Source organism: Manihot esculenta, chromosome 11, assembly GCF_001659605.2.
Source record: "Manihot esculenta cultivar AM560-2 chromosome 11, M.esculenta_v8, whole genome shotgun sequence".
Taxonomy (NCBI): domain Eukaryota; kingdom Viridiplantae; phylum Streptophyta; class Magnoliopsida; order Malpighiales; family Euphorbiaceae; genus Manihot; species Manihot esculenta.
The window spans coordinates 19,278,410-19,297,003 of NC_035171.2; the positions used below are offsets into that span (position 1 = coordinate 19,278,410).

An 18,594-nucleotide genomic window follows, 5' to 3' on the forward strand; every position below is an offset into this window, starting at 1 on the left:
TAATAAGGTTATTTTTATCCAAGTCTAATTTATTAAAAACATCTAAGGTGAGGAGATTAACGGAACTACTTGTATCTACCAAAACTCGCCTCACCTCATACCTGTTTAGATGTATGTTGATAACTAGCAGGTCATTTTAAAAGAATTCCATCGCCTTGTCTGCAGGTCCGAACCTTACTTCTTGTTTGGCCCATGGTTCTTGCCCAACTGATAGGACATCCTCTGCGAAGCGTTTATTCTTCACCTTGCCATTGTTGGGTTCTCTTGTAATTACATGTATAACCCTTAGAGGTTCACTATTGGGGGTAGTTTCAGAAGTTGTTACCTTGGGTTCGGTCCTCCTCTCTTCTCTATTCTTTTTGGCAAACTTTCAAAGTGTTTCATCCCTTATTAACCTCTTGATCTCATCTTTTAACTGCCGACACTCCTCTGTTGTATGCCCGTGATCTTCGTGAAAGAGGTAGTACTTGGTCCTGTCTCACCTTTCAACTCTCTTTGGGTTGAGCTTAGGAGGCCACCTAACCTTCTTGCTATTCTTTCTAATCCATATTAGAATACGTATTCATGAATCATTCAATGGAGTGTAATTCTTATACTTACTTTGGTCATCCCTCCTTTGTGGGACTGAGTAACTTTTGTGGTCTCCTTCATGTCCTTGCCTCTCTGGCTTTTGGCTATGCTTTTGACTCATCCTTTTGTCCTCTCTCAATGCTTGGACTTTGTCATCTAGCCTGATGTACTTCTGGGCTTTTTTTATTAACTGTTGGTACATAGTGGCTGGATTCTTGGTTAGGGAATCCATGAACTTGATGTTGCGTATCCTTTTCTTCAATGCTTCACATGCTATCTCATGATTTAATTCCTCCACCTATAGCTTCTGCATTAAATCGTGAGATAAAACTCCTTAAAGACTCGCATTCTCCTTGGCGGATCTTCTGTAGGTCAGAGGAGAACTTTTTAGGAGGTATAAAGTAATAAATATGGATTCAAATAACATAGCAAATTAAGTAAAATTCTGAATTAAATCTGGGCTTAAATGTTGGTACTATTTTTTAGCCAAACTTGTGAGCATTGACGGAAATACTCGACATAGCACGAAGTCATTGACATCTTAAAACTGCATGATCATTCTAAAGATCGCCAGTTGACTCTTGGAATCTATTGTCCCGTCATATTTATCCAAACTTGGGAGTTTGAACTTAGTAAGGAATGTCTCTGCCAAGATCTCTTCTAAAAGAGGCGAGGCATCATCCAAGCCAAAGTTCTCTTCCTGCTCCTTTTGGTACCTTTGAACAACCCATATCAGCTTCCAATCGATGTCCTTTGGAGCATTGTCCGATGACTCTTCTTCTTCGAACTCAGACTTCCCTTTGGATTACATCCGGATCACCTCTATCTGAGTCCTTAGAGTATCAACAGAGGCTTCCTCTCTTCCCCTGGGAGCCATGAATGATGCCTCCCCCTGAACTTTATATTGCTCGATAGTAGCCTACAACCTTCTAATGTATTGGAGCATTTACTCATTGTTCAGGTTATTGATATTTGCTTTGTTGACTGTAGAGGGTGTGTTTTGTCCATTGCTTGGAGCAAAAGAAATGATAACACCATCATTGGTAGCAACCTTAGCAATAGCTCGTGAATGAAAAATGATTTTTTTTTTAAGAGAAAGGGGATAAGATACCGATTTTAATCCAAATGAATAGAGATAATTCAATAAATTTTCCAACAATGGAACCAAATGATTTGGCCAAAATAAAACTATATTGCGATTGGTAAATCCGTAAGAAAGAAAACATGAGGTGATTGACACCTACGGCAGCCACTCCTATGCTCAAGTCAGTAAACTGAAGATAAGGACAAATATAAAGAATTGCTTAAAGTTCAAAAGTAATTATGCAAGAATACGTACCTTTGTCTCTGCGATCATTAACTTTTTATACTGTAAGAAGATAGAGTTAACTATAATATTTTCTAAAAATCTAGCCGATGCCGGCTAATTGATTCGGGATCCTGTGATTATAGGTATAATGAGAATCTGGTGGATTATGTCTGCTAACGGTAACTTTATGTGAAGACTCAATCTCTTCAGAGGAGGCGAGCCTTGATGAAGAATCGGGTGCTACGGTGTCTGCATCTTCCTTTTCACGGTTTTTCGAACTGTGTATCGATTTATCATACTCTTCCCACGTGATCATGTCTTATAATGACAGCTTATAACTTATTTTGGATGATCGTTAAGTTACATCAAGTAGTATAAATAGAATTACCTGTATATAACAAAGAAAACTTAAATTGAACTTGCAACAGTATCATTCTGATATGATATCATAAACTAAAATGCTCTCCCTTTTTAAATAATTTTATTCTCTGTCCCGACAATCTCTCTACATCATATACATGTATACAACCACACACTTAGATCTTCTACGACCTCTCTTCCTAGGCGTACCCTCACCCTCACCCTCACCATCTCAGATGAGCTCTCTTCTAGCCTCTTACCCGCCAAGCTCGGCTAAAGGATGGTGGCTCTTCGCTGGTGCCGGTCATTTCCTTGTAGCCCTTCTTTTTTCTTCTTTTTCATGCTTATCATAATAGAGATAAATTTATTTTCATGCTAATTATTGCAATGAACTGAGTTAGACTATTAGGATTGGGTGGAAAATTTTCATATTTGTGTATGTGGTTCCAAATTTAGATATATGGTTGATTTGGGTTTATATAATTTTGTGTGTTTGATGTTTTTGATGGTGTAAAAGGATATGATGTTTTTTATCATGTAAAAATGATATTTTTTTATGGGATATTAAATAAAAAAATTAAAATATTATGATAATTCATATTTATATCTAACACTCTAAATTTTGGATGGTAAAGCGAAACGTTAATTTTCAATTTGCCATAGTTTTATTCTTTATATTCACGCAATAGAAATGTGAGATTCTGTGTTTCTTCGTTTAACATCTCTACAATTTGCAATCGGATTTAATGATGTTTGTTGGTTTGAAAATTTTTTTATTTTGTTTGGGTCCTGAGATAGGAGCAAATTTTGATTTTAAGTATTTTATGGTGCAATGAAGTATTTCAATATTAGGGTTTGATATTTTTATATTAGTAAAATGACATAATATTAATAATTATATCGATATCATTTTATTATATTTTTATTATTAAAATTAAATTGAATTGAAATAATTTTATTTTTAAAAGTTAAAATAAAATAAATGAAAAAAATATAAAATTAAATTAAATTTTAAATTAATTTGATTTGATAAGTTATTTTGATTTGAATCCAACAATATATATTTTTTCAAAATAAAAATCGAGTTTTAAACAAGCTTATCCTAATAAAGTTTAACGATTTAAACACTTTATTAATTTTGTACATGCTTAAGCGTGTTGCTCGTTTGGAGATTAAACACTTTAAAGGATTGACTTGAGTGACTACACATAATTTTTTTTTAAATAATTCATAGTTAATATATATATTTATATATTGTATCATTTAAAATTAAATTATTAAATAATTAAATTATAATTATAATTTAATACATATTTGAACTTAAGCCAATATAATAATTAAATATAAATAAACAATTTTAAAAAATAAGAATTAGTTTCATAATACTAATTTTATTGATTATAATTTAAATTTTTAGAGTGATATGTTTTTTTTAAAAGTTTTAATCACTTATTAATAAAATTTAGATAATAACTAATAAAATTTAATGTATAATTATTAATAAATGAGATGTTTTTTATAAGATATATCTAATTAAAAAATTAATTCGAAAGGAATGGGATATATCTACCCAATAATTAGTAAGATAAATTACTATTAAATTGTTAAATTTTTAACAATTCACTAGTTCATGTCTATTTTAAAACTATTTAATTAAAATCTCTCAATATTATATAAAATTTAATTTTTAGTTATTTTATTAAAAAATTATTAACTGTTTTAATATTTATATTATTTAGTTTTTATAATTTTAATTATATATTATTTAATTTTATAATTTTAAATTTTTAAATTATTTAATTTTTATGATCAAAATTAAAATATATTAATTAATAATTTTTTAAAAAAATTAAATAATTTAATTTTATAAAATATATAAATATTTTAATTATGTAATTTTAAAATAAAAATAAATTAGTAAATTTTTTAAAATTTTAGAGATATCATACTAATTCTCCCAGATTAATATAACATAAATACCATGTTTGCTGGACAAATTTGTGGAAAGACTCAAGCGTGGGGTATCAAAATCTTGAATACTCATCATTTTAATTTTCCTCTGTTGTTTATTATTTGTCGTTTTAAGAAATTTTTTAATAATAAATGTCCCTTTATGATTTTAATTTTTTATTAAATATTTTTCAATAAAATAATATTAATTAATTTCATACTATTTATACATTTTAATTGAAGAATAATATAATATTTTTTAAAAAATTAATATATTTATTAATATTCTTTTATCCAATAAATAATAAAAAATAGAGGGAGTATTATAACAAGAGAAAAAATAAATAAAATGTCATGTTATTTTTTATTAAAATAAAGTGATTTAAAAGTTTTTAATATTTTAAAAATTCATTAAAATATTTTTATATCTATTTTTTAAGTATATTTCAATACTTATTCAAAAATATCAAAATACACTTTAGAATAAAGGTATTTGATATTTTATATAAAATATTAACAGCTAAATATTTAGATGAATGAGAGTATTTAATACATTAAAAATTAAGGAGGTTTAATGAAACTCAATATATATTTAAGCACTTGTGTTATTTAAAAATTAATTCATTCAATATCTAAATTAAAATTATAATCTATTAAACATTTAAATTTATAAAATATTATACTTTAATTTTTAATAGAATGACATAGTTAATTACTCTCATATAATATTATCAATTTATTAAAAAGTTAGAACAAATTTAAAGTACATGTAATGTATGATAAATTTTTTACTTTTTCAATAAATAATTGATACTATAATTAATTTATATTTAATTATTATAATTGTTAAAAGTTCATTTATTAATAGGTTTCAATTTAAATATATGGTTAGTCTTTTTAATTTAATGCGGAAATTTGCTTAATAATTTAATTCGAAAATTAGATTAATAATTGTGATATTACTTGGGTATGTTTTGTAACTAGCTCCATAATAAATGATATGACATATTTTTTTAATAATTTTTAAATTATTATTGAATATTTTTTAATAATATTTTTTTAAAAAAATTTCTATAATTTTTTTATTATTAATGATGTCACTATTATTTTTTTCTTATTTTGAACCGTCATTTTTTTTTTTTTTATGTTTCAGCTTACAATGAGATGTAAGTTATTAGTGGTCTTGTACGAACCCTTTTACTGAATAAAGAATTCAGGTAGATGAAATGATTAGATAAGTGATTATCTCCGAAATGGATTTTATAAATATTTTAAATTAGATAAATCGTTTAGTGTAATTTACCACCAATGTGAATGATAAATTTTTTTTAGAATTTTTTTTTACAAAATAAAGAAAGATGTGTTTTTTTTAAGGATCATGTTACTTAATTCCAATCTTAAAGCGATTTTGGATTCAAGTTTTATTGTCGTTTTGTATTAAAATTTATTAGTGAATATTCTAAATAGGTTGCAAATATGACGGTGTATCGTTCGATAGTATTATTAAAACCTAATAGTAAGTATATAGTTAAACTAAAACTTCATAGAGTTGATTGTGATATAAATCGACTAAATGAGATTCTATACATGGTTTTTAAACATTGTGTGTATGTGTCTCAAATCTATATTAGACGTAAATAATTTCTTTTGAAAACTATTGTTATTCATATAGTTTGTTAATACAACCGTGGATAATTTTATAATAAATAATATTATTTTACATTGTTTTATGATTTTAAATAATATATTATTGTTTGATAAATTATTAATTGTTGATTATTTTTATATCATATGCTGATATATAGTATATGAGTTGGTGTTTCTGGATATCAATCATAAAATATTTTAAAACTATTAAATTATAAGTGATTTAAGACATAAACTTTAATATAATTAATTGTGATTAATGTTTATAGTACATTAAAATTTTAGACGATAATTAGAAACATAGTGAACTTTCGACTCTAAAACTTAATATAAAATAATCATTAATATAATTTATTATTCTTAAGGTTGGTGTATGTATGAACTAAGACAAAAACTCATATGAATAAATTTTTCTAATTTAGAATTAAAATGATATCTGCTTTCAAATTTTATTAGTTTATCTTAATAAGTGAGGGAAGCTAAATTAGGATAACTATGAATCTAAAGTAAAAAATTTTAATATGTGCTCAAGGAATTAGGAGCTCTAAAAGCTGTTAACCTAGTTATTAAAATACTAGAATAGGGCAATATGGCCCAACATAAGCTGAAGTGTGAGGCATATGATGTTTGGAAGAAGTGAATTCAACTACTCACATAACTTTTTTTTTTTTTTTTATATACTACTCACATAACTTAAGTGAGCAATATGCATATTTTTGTTATGCTTGAGTTTACAAAAAATATGATTTAACAACAGATCTATGGTATGCAGCACCTGAAAGAGAGATTTGAAGAAATCTCGCCTGTCAATCTTATAATTTACACTATATAATCAGACACTTATAAGAAGAGTTCTCAACATGATATGAGAATGTCTTAAGGTTATTAATAGTATAGTGTATGAGCTAAAAGATGCTCATCCTATTTTGATTGACAAACAGAATGTTCAAGCGGTCATATACTCTTTGCCCAAACACTTAGGATCACATGAAAAATGCTATTTATCCACAATGTCCATATTAAGTATATGGAAGATGTAATGCACTTATTAGAGCTAGAGTAGGAATATCTGCGTTTAAATATATTGAGCACAAAAAGTGTACATGAGTAGCTCTAATTCCTAAAGAAGGAAGGGAAACTAGTGAAAACATCAAGGTGGTAAGTAGCATGGAATAGAAAAGTTAAGCTTAACAAGAAACAATAATAAAAGGAAGGGAAAAGGTCCGTTCGGATAGAAGAAGGAAAACACTGCTAAAGTCAAATGTTTTAATTGTATAGAAGAGCATCAAAATACCTTTATGGAATTATGATGACTTCTTCTACGAGCAAGATGAATACTTGTTAGGAAATAACTCAGAAGTGGGTGTGAAGGGCTTAAGCACTGCGAGCTTGCTATATGTAGTATCTTCTATGAGCAAGATGAATATTTGTTAGGAAATAACTCCGAAGTAGATGTGAAGGGCTTAAGCACTGCGAGTTTGCTATATGTAGTAAGCAAATTTTATTTCTACATAATATTCAATTTGTTACATAAATTCAATAGAATTTATTATTTTTGTTAGTGTTGATTAAATTTAATTTTTTTTCATAAACTAAGTGTAAACTTAATTTAAGTACAAGTTCTGGTAGTTCTAGAAATTTCATAAATGCTCATATTAGCTTACAGGTTATATGTAACTTCAATAGTATATTTTTTTCTCTATTTTACATCTTTTGATATGTTTATAAATAATGTATATATGTGGTATGCTATACTTAGCCACATAGGTTAAAAGATATACAACGATTAGTCAAAGTGAGCCTATTAGGTAATATTAACAAAGTAGATATGTCCACTTGTAAATATTACCTAATTTGAAATTATCTAGAAACAAGAGTTGAATTTCTATTGTGTTTAATTTATTCTAGTAAATGTGATTATATGTATGTGAAACTAGACGTAGGGGACATTTATTTCATAATTACTGGCTACTCTCGGTATGGTTATGTCTATTTAATATCTCATTAAATTGAGATTTTAAGTTGCTATTGAACTTAACTTAATACTCACATTAATCAATAACTTTCATTCCATATGAGTTATAAACTAAATACAAATTTATTTGTGGACTTTAAAATCATAGCGTTTTAAAATTGCTCATGAATCTTCATATAAATTTAGAGGATCAAGGGGAAAAATATGCTCTTTCCAAGATATCTTTGAGCAATTAGAAGGATATGCATTACTTAGTGAATAAGAATGCGAGTAAGAGAATGGAAGTTTAATTGAGTTTGAATTATAAGGGTCACATTTTAAAATTTTTTTTCTTAAAGTATAAGGAGATAGGATAAGTCTTACTTCTAAATTAAACTTGTGATCAAACTACTTTCGCTAAAGAAATTTTTTGATAGACACACGTCCAAGTGGGAACAATATGGATACATATGAATATAGTCATTAGTTTCATAATTACATTTTGAAGTGAGTGTAATCATTGAATCTAGTCCAAATGGTAGTAACATGCATATTGATGAGTGAATAGATTAATTTCAGCTACGACGAACGCATTATCAAAAGATTTTCAGTTGTCATTTTGAGATTGAAGGAGAAGTATTTATTGTTACTCTTGATGGAAATGAGCTGAGAAATGTGTTTCTTAAGCTCTTAGATCTTCAACTAAGAAAGCAAAATGAATTAAAACAATATAATGGGAAATGAAGTCAATGAAGAGTTGGCCAAGGTAGAATTTCCATTAGGACATAAGACAATTGGAAATTAGTGGATTCTCAAAGTGAAGCGTAAGGATGACAGCAATATCAAGAGATATAAAACCGTTTGGTAGCTAAGAGGGTACACACAATAGGAAGGAAGAAGGAATTATAATGATTTTTTTTTAATATGTTATGAGGTTTACCTTGATAAGGTTAATTTTTTTTTATTGTTAAATTGCATTAGTTGCTAACTTGGATCTTAAATTACATTAAATGGATGTGAAGACTATTTTTTCTCAAATGGAGAATTAAATTTTACATGAAATAATCCACAGATTTCAGTGTAAATAGCCAAGAACACAAAGTGTATAGATTCTTGAAGTTAGTCTAAGTCCAGTTAAGGTGGTGGGAAAGACCTTGCACATTAAGGCATCTGAGTGGGTCTGCAATTTCATGAAAGTCTTATAGTTCAAGACATACTCCTGAAGGCTTTGCGTCCCATCATAGGCTCTCATGGTTGGCATCATGAACTTTTTTGGAATAATTTCTTGTTGAACTCGTCTCATAAATGGTGACGAGGTTGGCAATAGGGGACTGTTGTTGTCTCGTACCCTTAACTCTATCAGTAGTTGCTCTTTCAACTTTTCTAGGTTTCAATCTACATCCACGTCTTCCCTTTTGGGCCTCTTCTCCAAGTGGTATTTTCTTTCTAACTCTTCACTCTTTGACCTTTCTGCTGGCTCAAAGGAGTCGTGATGAACTGTTGGCACCAGTCCTATATTTTGTCCCTGTGGACTGAGGAGAAAGGGGCTCAGCGAGAAGAGATTGTACCATGAGAGAAGCAAGGAGGTCATCCTCTTTCAAATATACAATATGGATTCTGACAATGCAATGTAGTTGGACTCTCATGTCGATCCGAATGAATCATCCTTTTCACGGAGGTAAATCTTTGCCTGCTAGGCAAGAGGATAGCAAGTTACAAATTCTATCTCGGTAGGATATACATATACGCTCTTAACCCCATCATTCTCAATGAGCTCTCTCACTATCCTGCCTCTTCCTCTGGCTATTGGCTCATTTCTTTGACTGGCCTCTCCATCTCTGTCATCTGTTCTTCTACAGTTCTGCTGAAGAGCTTGATAGTTTAATGTGGGTCATGTGGATCTTAGTGGATGAAATGAAAATGAGAACTCCAGTGATGAAAACAACTCTTTCGTTTCCACAGATGGCGCCAATTGATGTTCTAAGATTCAGTAAATGTAGGTTCAAGGTGTATTTTGGTAAGCTTAGTATGGTTTGTCCCTCCTTGCTTCCTTTATTCCTTTTCCCTTTTATCCTCTAGTAACGTGTAACCGTCATCCTACATTTGTACCCTCATGTCATAATCACAATGGTTGTACGTACGGTCGTACTGTGTCCTTTCCCATCATCAGGCAGCCATTTAATTCCATCCGATGCCATATAGACATGATTCTGGGTGTCACAGGATTTATTGTCTCACGGGTCTGAGGGATAAATATGGTCAGGTTTCCCATGCGTAGGCTCGAGTCCAATCCGGCTCATCAAAGTAAAGCTTGAGCTTACATGTGAAGCAAACCTATGTATTGAGTCTTAGTAGAGTTAAGGACTGACCTTCCAGTACAGGTTCAGCCAGAACCGGGGTGTCCAGAGTCCTGTTATCATCGACTTTAATTTTAATTTTTAAAAAATTAAAAAAGTTAAAATTAAAAATTAAAATAATTTCTACATAATATTTTAATTATTTTTAGAAATATGACTAATTTAATTTGTATAAATTAAAAAATAAAATATATTTTGCATATTATTTTAGCTCTTTTTTAGAAACGTGTCTATTTTTAAATTTTACACGAATTAAAAATTAAAATAATTTGTACATATTAATATATTTTTTCATAAATGTGATTAATTTTAATTTTATAAAATTTAAAAAATTATTGCATTTGAAATAGTTGCAGAAAAAATAAAATAATGTATCTGTAAAATATAATGCAACTAATTTTTAATTTTTCAAAAATTAAAAAATAAAAATAAAATAATTGAATTGAGATATTATATTCCTAATAATAATAGATATATAAAAAAAATCTAATTAGTATTATATTTAAACTAAATATAAAAATAAGAAAAGATAAAGTTGGAATTTATAATATATAATTGAATATAAAATGGTTATTTGTTGGTTAACCAATAAAAACCAACAAAAAAAATATATAAATCCAATAAAATATTCAAATCAATCTAACATAACCATTTAATGAAATTTGTTGGTTTGGATTGAGTTAGATTGATTGAATTTGATCGATTGAACCAATCCATAAACACTCCTAAATATATCTATTGGAAAGGCTATTTTAAGAGTTTTCAATGGCACCAACTTTATATTTAAAAAAACAAATAGAGTAATAATTTAAAATGTCTATTTAAAATATGTTTGGATAAAAATTAAAAAAAAGCATCTTTAAAATTTTTTTTTATAAAAAAAACTATGACATACCAAAAAGACTTTGATACCAATATTGGTAAATCCATAAATTTTTGTGAAAAATAAAATAAATAACAAACTAAAGTGGATTACTTAAAAATGTGAAATGGTCATGTATTACTTAAATAACAAACTAAAGTGGATTACTTATCGCATGCATAATCACTTATTAGGAATCATGCATATAATTTACAGTTTAAGAATTATAAAAAATGGCTGTATATTACTTAAAAATCTAAATATATGAATATTCTCATATTCCACTATCGATGCCTTCTTATTCCATGCAAACACAGGAGGTTACTCGATACACATAAGAAGTAGCTCGACATTCACAATAAATAGTCTAATTAAAAAAAATAATTTGAAAACAAACTTTTTATTCTCTCGTCAAACTATTTTAATAATTATTAGTTTTTTAGAGAGAGCACAAAAATTTTTTTTATAGAGATTTTATTGAGAGCAGAGACCGAAATTCTTTGTTAACTAATAATTGCTCATCACTCACACAGCACTATCAAAAATTTTAATTTTAATTTTTCTAATTTATATAAAATAAATTAAAATGGAATTATTATATAAATATGATACAACGCCTTTATTTGACTCTATTTTGAGTGTATAATTTTTTTTATTTTCAATAAAAAATATTTATTTATAATTTAGTTTTAAATATAAATATTAATCAATAAAATAAAAGATAAAGGATAAATCGCATCTATCTATATGATAGTAATATGAATGTGTGATTGAGCAATTTGCTTGCAGTCAGAACAATGTACCTTCTTCATTGTTTTATTTTATATTAACTATCTATCATATTTAACCTTTTTCTTTTGAAAAAATCTCTTTTTTTAAAAAAAAAAATCTTTTTTTTCTATTTTATAGGATAATGATATGACTTACAGGAGATTAAGGAAAAAGAAAATTTAAAAAAAAAGAGATACTTATAGTGGAATACAATTTATGGATTTAGGTTATATTTTGTACTTGTTTATACAAAAATAAATAAATAAATCATAATATATTTGCTACGATAACAATGTTGATTCTTAGGTATTCCTTTATAAATGATATTAATAAAATTGATAATATTACCTCTCATTACACTTAAATCTATTTAATCGGATGATAAATGTATTTGAATATAAAAAATAATTAATAATTTTAATTTAAAAAAGTGTAAAATAATTTATTTAAAATATCCTTTATATAATATTTTTCTCATGTATTAATATTAAAACTAATCAGAATACATATAAAAAAATAAAAATTAATGTTATTTTAAATTCTGTAATAATTTTTTTTTTTAAATAATAGTTATCATGAGTCGGAGATAACAATTTTTTTTTTATTGATCTATATATACTAACGCTAAATTTTTTATCGCAATTCATTGGTAAAATTAATTATGGATGAAATTTTGCATTTTTTATTTGGTGTAGTGTCCATTGGATTAAGACTTAGGATTACAACATTACTGAAGAGAGCTGAAACAACTTTACAAAAGATTAATTTTGGATAAGTGTGAATATTTATTTATTTATTTATTTATCAAAGTAAGTCTTACTATTAATGAAAATATAATTAGTATATGACATCAAACTTTAGGTCAAATCATATTTTGAAAAGTTTTTATGTATTTTTAATCATTTTATTCTTTTAATTAATTTAATAAACTGTGTCCTGAAACACCTGCTTATCCCGCATGTACATGTGCTTTCAGAGTTCTCACTCATCAATCACTTGCTTTGTTAACAAATTTCTGTGAAGGAACTAATCTACGAAATTAAATTTGAATAACATGTACATGTATTTTCTATTTAAAATAATTTTTATTCGTTATTTTTAATTAATATTATGATATGTATTTATAAATTTAGTATGATAATAAGTGTATCTGAATAAATTTAAAAAGTTTGTGATAAGTATATCTGAATAAATTTAAAATGTTGATATAATACGGTAAATTTTTGTTATATGTTTATTAATAAATAATAGGATATGGTAAGTTTTTGTTATATTTTTATTAATAAATGATATGATTTCAAAAAAGAAAATGACGATCTAGTAAGGACAAAGTTGCAATATTGAAGAAACTCCAAGGGCAAATTAAGAACCTACATTTTATATAAAGGCCAGGTGCCCCTACCCACTCAAATGCAATTCTCTATTCTCAAAAATACCTTTCAGTCTCAACAATGGCGATGGCTTTCAAGATGGTAGTCTACTTCACCTATCTTCTCTTCTTCATCACTGTTTCTTTGACCATACCTAATCTTTCTGGGTTTTCTTTCTACAGGCAACCACTGGAATGTGGGTGACGGATGAATGCAAGAACTCGTTCATGGAGTTGAAATGGAAGAAGGTCCACAGGTTCATAGTGTTCAAGATCGACGAGAAATCCAGGTTGGTCACCGTCGACAAGGTCGGTGGTCCCGGCGAGGGCTATAATGAACTTGCTGCTTCCTTACCCAATGATGACTGCAGATATGCTGTCTTCGATTTCGACTTTGTCACCGTCGATAATTGCCGGAAAAGCAAGATCTTCTTCATTGCATGGTCCGTCCTTAATTTTTACTTAAATCTTAATAATATAATATCATTCTCCAGTGGATATTAAGTGTTTCAGTAGTAATATCCGTTGAAGTTTTCTAATAATAATATCCCTTTTATAATAATAATAATAGTTCAAAAAATTTTCCAATTCTTATGGATGACAAAAATTTTTTAAAAATCACAGAAATTATTGGTGTTGAATTTCAGGGCTCCCACTGAGTCAAGAATTAGGGCAAAAATGCTGTATGCAACATCCAAAGCTGGATTGAGGAGAGTGCTGGATGGCATCCACTATGAACTTCAAGCAACTGATCCAACTGAGATGGGATTTGATATCATAAGAAAGAGAGCTAATTAAATGTGAAATTAGAAATAATATGTTTACATTAGCTTAATAATTATATAAATATATGGCAAATACTTGTATAATTTATTTTTTTTTTAGTTTTTGGCACTGATGTAAGTTGATCTTTATCTTCTAATCTGTATAATTTTAATAATTATATCAGGTGCTATGTACCCTAGTTCATTGGACCACAGACAGCCTTTACTTTGATTCCCTCTCTTTATTGTAAAATGGAAAGATAAAGATGAAACTGTGAGACATTGAAATGTCAAAAGTGCCTTTTATTTTCATTTTTAATTATTACTTTCTATCTGTTAGATAAAGATGATTTGGGAATTAAGGAGTCATAAACTTAATTAAAACTGATCTTAATTATTCAAGTAATTAAGAAGGCTTTGGATTTGCTTATGCAGCATGAACACAAGATATATGCTTCCTTACTCTAAAATTTGAAGTATTCACTCTAAAATTTGAAGTATTCACTCTGAAATCCATAATAATATAGTTTACAGTAGTTGTGTGTACTTAGATGAAGAGGAGGGTATTTCCTTTTTATTTATTTCCATTTGTCTACTAGTGACGCTTAACGGCCTCTCTACTACAGTGCTGTCACACAGGTCCGTATGTACGGAAGTGTCAGATTCCCTTTTCACGCCAGGAGGCCATTTAATTCCCCGGCACGCATGCGGGCAGAGCTGCGAAGTGACTGGACTTATTGTCCTTTTTTATGTCACATCACCGAGCTAAACTTCCTTCCGCTGGACCTGGGCTTATGAGTGATCCGGCCTGCTCCGCGTGCTTGGATCAGGGCCGAAGGTATTGGATCAGTTTGCCGGTGTGGACTCCGAGAGCTTTGGGCTTGATTTACTTCTTTGGACCTGACTTTCCTTCTGGGTGGCTGCGGCCCGGCGATCACAATGGCTATTCACTACTAATTCAATGATAAAAATATTATATATAGTATTGTAAATGAATTAAATCAAATTATTTAAAACTCACACAATAAAAATTTAACTCAATGATCAGTAAAAAATTGAACTTAATTTTTAAAATTATTTAAAAAATAAGTCAAAAATCCAATGAAGAAACTAAAACATGTAATAATACAATGAAGAAACTAAAACATGATTATCGCTTCATGGAAAAAGAATGAACAAAAATCCAAAGACATGAAGCTATCCTGACTAGGATCCTGGTTAGAGAGCTTATCCAGTTGAATTTGTTGGGCACTGAGCCCATCTACTATTCGGCTAGATCAGAAGTAGCTTATACATATCTTCCTCTTTAGTTTGTTGTTTTGTGTGCTTAGATTTCTTGTATTTTCATAATCAATTTCCTTCTTATAATTCATTCATGGTATTATTATGTGATAGGAACTTCTTATTTACACCAGGACAGTTCCACCAATAATTGATTTATCATCGGTTTGAACATGAAACCAGAGTTATACCATTACTACAAATTATTAACTCTTGTGTTTTAACTACTTGGGGTCCCTATAAAATTAAATCAATCACTGAGCTTCCTATTTTTCAAATAAATACCATTAATATATTTTAAGTTAATTAGACAGTGAAATTTTTACTATGGTTGTAAAATTATTGTCTTAATATATACTACTATGGTAATAGTTTGACATCAGTTTAATAATATCGTTATAAAAAAATTTACTTTTTTACTATATAGTAATATATTTTAATAAAAAAATTATTTTATATTTAATAAAATTATAATTTTAGTTACGCTTCTAATTCGTTGCGAAATAATAAGTAAATTATTATTTTATATTCAACAATAAAACCTGTAACAGTTTTAAAAGTTGTTATTGGCTTATGAATACAATTAAAATATATAAGACAACGGTATAACGTTATTTTAGACTTGCTTTTGTAGTAATGAATATAAATAGCCATAATATAATTACTTGAATTTATTGCTTGAATGAATTTGTACCCTTTACATTTTTTTTAAACATGTTCAAAATTATTTCTCTACTATCAATTAAATATCTCAGAACAAATAATTTTTAGATTCACAATGTCTTAAATGGTTTAATTACCAACTATAGTATTATGACTAGAAGTCTCGTGCTTACACATCCAACAAGATAGATTGGTTAGGAGAAAACATAAAAATTACTTCCTTTAATTAGCAAGAGTCTTGATATTATTTTACATGCTATCTCCAGTATCAATGAGTTTTTTATCGAAAGATGAGAAATTAAGTTAAAATCTATTAATTAGATGTAATTTTCATCTACGTTTGATTGAAAAACACCACATTTTGATAAATAAATCTCAACTCAACACTAAAATATGTTTTTGAAACTCCATCTTTCGATGAAAAACCATTATTAATAGACTTCCAAGTTTCTATAGCAAACTGGAAATCCCTTTATGATATTTTACATTAGCAAAGTTACTAATACCAATCTCTCAAAAAATTTTATTGTTTATATGATGCAACCAATATTAATCTCACAAAATAAATTTTGAACCTAGAGCTACAACATATATACTTTCATCATGCCATTGCTATAAAGCTTTCAAGCTATTTGCACTAGATAACAATTCATTTTGTATATCTAGATCCATAGATGTTAAATTCCATAAATTCATTACAATTTCCTTTCTTACATGTCCCTAATAGTTCGTCTTTTATTTCTATATCCTCTCAATTGCCTCTTATCCATATTCACTTGTACCTTATTCTATGCTCACAGAAATAAAATACCACTGCATACAACTTCTTCATAGTCCAGTGCATCTTTTTTCTAATTCTATTCTCACAAATGATTAAACTGAGTTTATAGTATGTTTAAAACAAATTGAAAGAGCATCAACAAGCACTCAAACATAAAAATGCAATTTCAGTTGACACGAACATTTACAATTTGTTGATGGTCAACGCTAGATTCTAGTTGACACGAACTAGCTGATTTAGTGAACCAACAGTGATTGATTTGTTGAGAATCACGAGGACACGAACCAGCTGCAAGCGATGATGGATTTGTGGAGTCAGGACGCGAAGACGATAGAACGAGAGGTGAGGGCAGAGGACACGAGACACCAGGATTAGAGGTGAGGCAGAGGACACGAGACCACAACGACGGCAGACAGTGATGGATTTGTGGAGACACGATGGCAAACGGTGGGTTGCTGAGAATCACGGTGAAGGCAGAAACTTAGAAGCGGATGCAATTCTCAGAAGAAAAAAAAATGAGGAAGGAGTTTGGCTTAGAATAGAGTGTCAAAACGACGTAGTTTTGCTAAAAAATAATTTAGCGACTAAACCAATTAGTCGCTATTTGGTTTCTAATATTCCTGCTAAAAAATGGTCGCTATTTCATTGCAAAAATGGTCGCAAATATCTCGCGCCATTTATTCCGCTAAACTTAGCGACAATTTAATATTTGGTCGCTAAATAACGACCACATAATTATCAATTTTTGGTCGCCGAGTATTTTATTAAATAAAAAAATCATTTCATTTAGATAATAGCAAAATGGTCGCTGATTGAATTTCATTAAATAAAAAAATCATTTTATTTAGATAATAACAGAATGGTCGCTGATTGAATGCTATATAGCGACCAAAAAATTTGATCGCTAATTTTAGTCGTAATTTCACAATTTTTTTGTAGTGATATCTTTGACGATCTAAAGTTACATTGCCAATATTATACTCCAAATAATAATTTAAGAAATAAATATACCAGTAAAGTAGAGTCTAAAATTACACTATTTCACACTCATTTGCTCTTTTTTGCTAGAGCCAAAAGTATCTACTCATAAAACTAAGCTAAACAGTTTCAAAATTGCCTAGAGTTTATACCTTCGTGTGTAGGGCTATGAAGTTACTTTCCACTTTATGTCTTTACATATTTAAAGGGAAGTTCTCCTTTAAAATTCATTCAAAATATATGAATATTAGGCAATAAAATAAATAAAATTTAGTTTATAATATAATAGTATATACACGCTGATTATATCATTTAATCAAAATAAACATTTAACCTATTATTCAATGCGGACTCAATTTTTTTTTTTCATTTCATCTTTGTCCATGTTGAAATATATCTCTTTTTTTAAATATCTTCCTCTCTATAAATTTTAATTTTTTCTTATATCTACCTGTAATTATAAATTACATATATTTTTATGTTATAATTACTAAAGTTCATATATTTTATTGTTACATATCAAATTAGTTCATGCACCTTGTCGTTGCAAATATAGAAATTCATGCACTGCCAGTGAAATTTATCCGAGCAGAAGTAGAAAGATACTCGAAAGCTGCTGATGCTCGTGATATTGTTTTTAATTTGGTAAAATTTCATATACAGTAAATCGATTTAGGAATGTGTAAAAGTAAGATGGGCAAACTCTCTTAAATCCCTTCCTATTTACTCAGGAATGTGTAAAAGTAAGATGCGCAAACTCTCTTAAATCTCCTCCCTACCCCACCACCGAACTTCTTTTCAATTAGCAGTAAACTTCATTATATCTCTTATGGCAAAAAGTTGAGATCAATCCCTTAATTTTTTTATTAAATTTTAAATAAGCCTATTTTGATTTTTTTTTTGTCAAATAAAATCATGAATTTTAGCTGTAAGTCCAAATAAGTCCTAATCTAATAAAATACTATTTATTCAGTAATA

The 18,594-nt window shown here is 28.3% G+C and overlaps 1 protein-coding gene across 1 annotated transcript; it reads left to right on the forward strand.

The window, feature by feature from the left end:
- The first annotated feature begins 13,153 nt into the window (after positions 1-13,153).
- On the forward strand, positions 13,154-14,232 carry LOC110626137 (actin-depolymerizing factor 5). The gene is made up of 3 exons (XM_021771895.2): positions 13,154-13,252; positions 13,333-13,592; positions 13,797-14,232. Exons 1-3 carry the CDS (start codon positions 13,232-13,234, stop codon positions 13,945-13,947), a joined length of 432 nt encoding a protein of 143 aa, XP_021627587.1. The 5' UTR covers positions 13,154-13,231; the 3' UTR covers positions 13,948-14,232.
- The last annotated feature ends 4,362 nt before the right edge of the window (positions 14,233-18,594 follow it).